Source organism: Tupaia chinensis, unplaced genomic scaffold (assembly GCF_000334495.1).
Source record: "Tupaia chinensis unplaced genomic scaffold, TupChi_1.0 Scaffold000477_1, whole genome shotgun sequence".
Taxonomy (NCBI): domain Eukaryota; kingdom Metazoa; phylum Chordata; class Mammalia; order Scandentia; family Tupaiidae; genus Tupaia; species Tupaia belangeri.
The window spans coordinates 4,023,009-4,024,540 of NW_006159986.1; the positions used below are offsets into that span (position 1 = coordinate 4,023,009).

Genomic DNA, 1,532 nt, shown 5'->3' on the forward strand with positions numbered 1-1,532 from the left:
GCGCGACTTCTGCGGTTGCCACGTGGCCTGGTCGGGCTCGCAGCTGCGCCTGCCTCGGCCTCTGCCCGCTGTGCCGGGAGAGCTGATCGAGGCCACGCCCAACAGGTACAGCCCTGACCACCCCGAGTGGCCCCGCCCCGCTCCCGCGCTGCCTTGGTCTAGAGGAACGTGGGCGCCTTGAACGAAGCGTTGGCCTTAGGGTCCAGTCTGCCTTCAAATCCTAGCTCTGCCTTTTTTCAGAGATTTTTGCTATAGGGCACTTGAGCTCACAGGAGATGGAGTGACTCCCCAGGGGGATGGCTACCCTGCAATCCCTTCTCCTCCAGTCTCCTCTTGGGACTTTGGGCAGGTATGCATATGCCCAAACTCATGCGCCCAGCTGAGTTCCAAGCCGCCAGGTCTGAGACTTGAACTGTAGTCCACCACATGTGAGTCCAGTGCCTTAACCACTATGAAATCCTATCTCTGTCTGTAACAGTCATGGCGCAGTGGGTCACTTCGCATCTGAGAGCCACAGCTGGCCCATCTGAACACTTGGAAAGATCATTGGTGATTAGTAACTGTCATTCCCTCTGCTGGCTCTTTGAAGATGCTGAGGAAGGGTGCCCACCTCACAGCCTCTGTTCTGGCTGTTGTTACTCTGGGAGAGATGCTCTCACATCTGTCTCCCTCCTATGACATGGTGCGGGCCCGGCCAACTTTTCCATGTGGCACTGAATCACTGCACAGGGTTGAATGAAAATGGAATAGCTCCTACCAGAATCTGCCAGGCTAAGAGGCCTAAGGGGTTATAGGGAGCAGGTGGGCAGGTCCCTGGATCTCACCAACAGCTGGGATGGATCCCAGTAGAAGGGCCATGTTTCAGACCTTTCCTGTCTCTGATAAATGGGGGTGGGGAGGTCAGAGCCAGGCGGTCCTCCCAGCTCTTCTGGAGAAGTGGACCCCACGGGTGGGAGGCCTCCTCTCGTTCAGGAACACGTGCCAGCTTGTGCTGCTGCCCACAGGTACCGCTATTACCAGAACGTGTGCACGCAGAGCTACTCCTTCGTGTGGTGGGACTGGGCCCGCTGGGAGCAAGAGATTGACTGGATGGCGCTAAACGGCATCAACCTGGCGCTGGCCTGGAGCGGCCAGGAGGCCATCTGGCAGCGGGTGCGTGCCCACTTGGCCCCTCCACACTCTCCTGCCCACTGCCGGGACACCCCAAGTGCCTGGCCCCAATCTCAGTACCATGGCACACAGAGCATCCAGCGTTCTGGAAATCAGAGCTCCCGTTCCTGGACAGACTCGTCTCATGGTAGACCAGCACTCCAGTCCCCACGCCTGTAGACCCTGCCTCACTGGCAGCTCTTGGTTTCCCTCCCTGTGCTCCGCTCCCGGGGCTGCTGAAGCTCCTCACAAGCTGTCCTTGCCCTTCCCTCTGGCCAGCCTTGCTCCACAGCCTTCTAAGGCCCTCCCTCCCTGGTTGCAGGAAAGCCTCATCCATGTGACAAGGGTGACAGTGGCCTCTCCTGCTCACAGGTCTCTTTCCC

At 58.9% G+C, this 1,532-nt stretch overlaps 1 protein-coding gene across 1 annotated transcript in view; it reads left to right on the forward strand.

Annotated features, from left to right (window-relative positions):
* The window catches only part of NAGLU (N-acetyl-alpha-glucosaminidase), a gene marked incomplete in the record, with an annotated part of 9,058 nt that overhangs the window by 303 nt on the left and 7,223 nt on the right, over positions 1-1,532 (forward strand). The window contains 2 exon segments of the mRNA XM_014590713.2: positions 1-105; positions 1,005-1,152. Of these exon segments, the coding sequence (XP_014446199.1) occupies positions 1-105; positions 1,005-1,152 (253 nt within the window).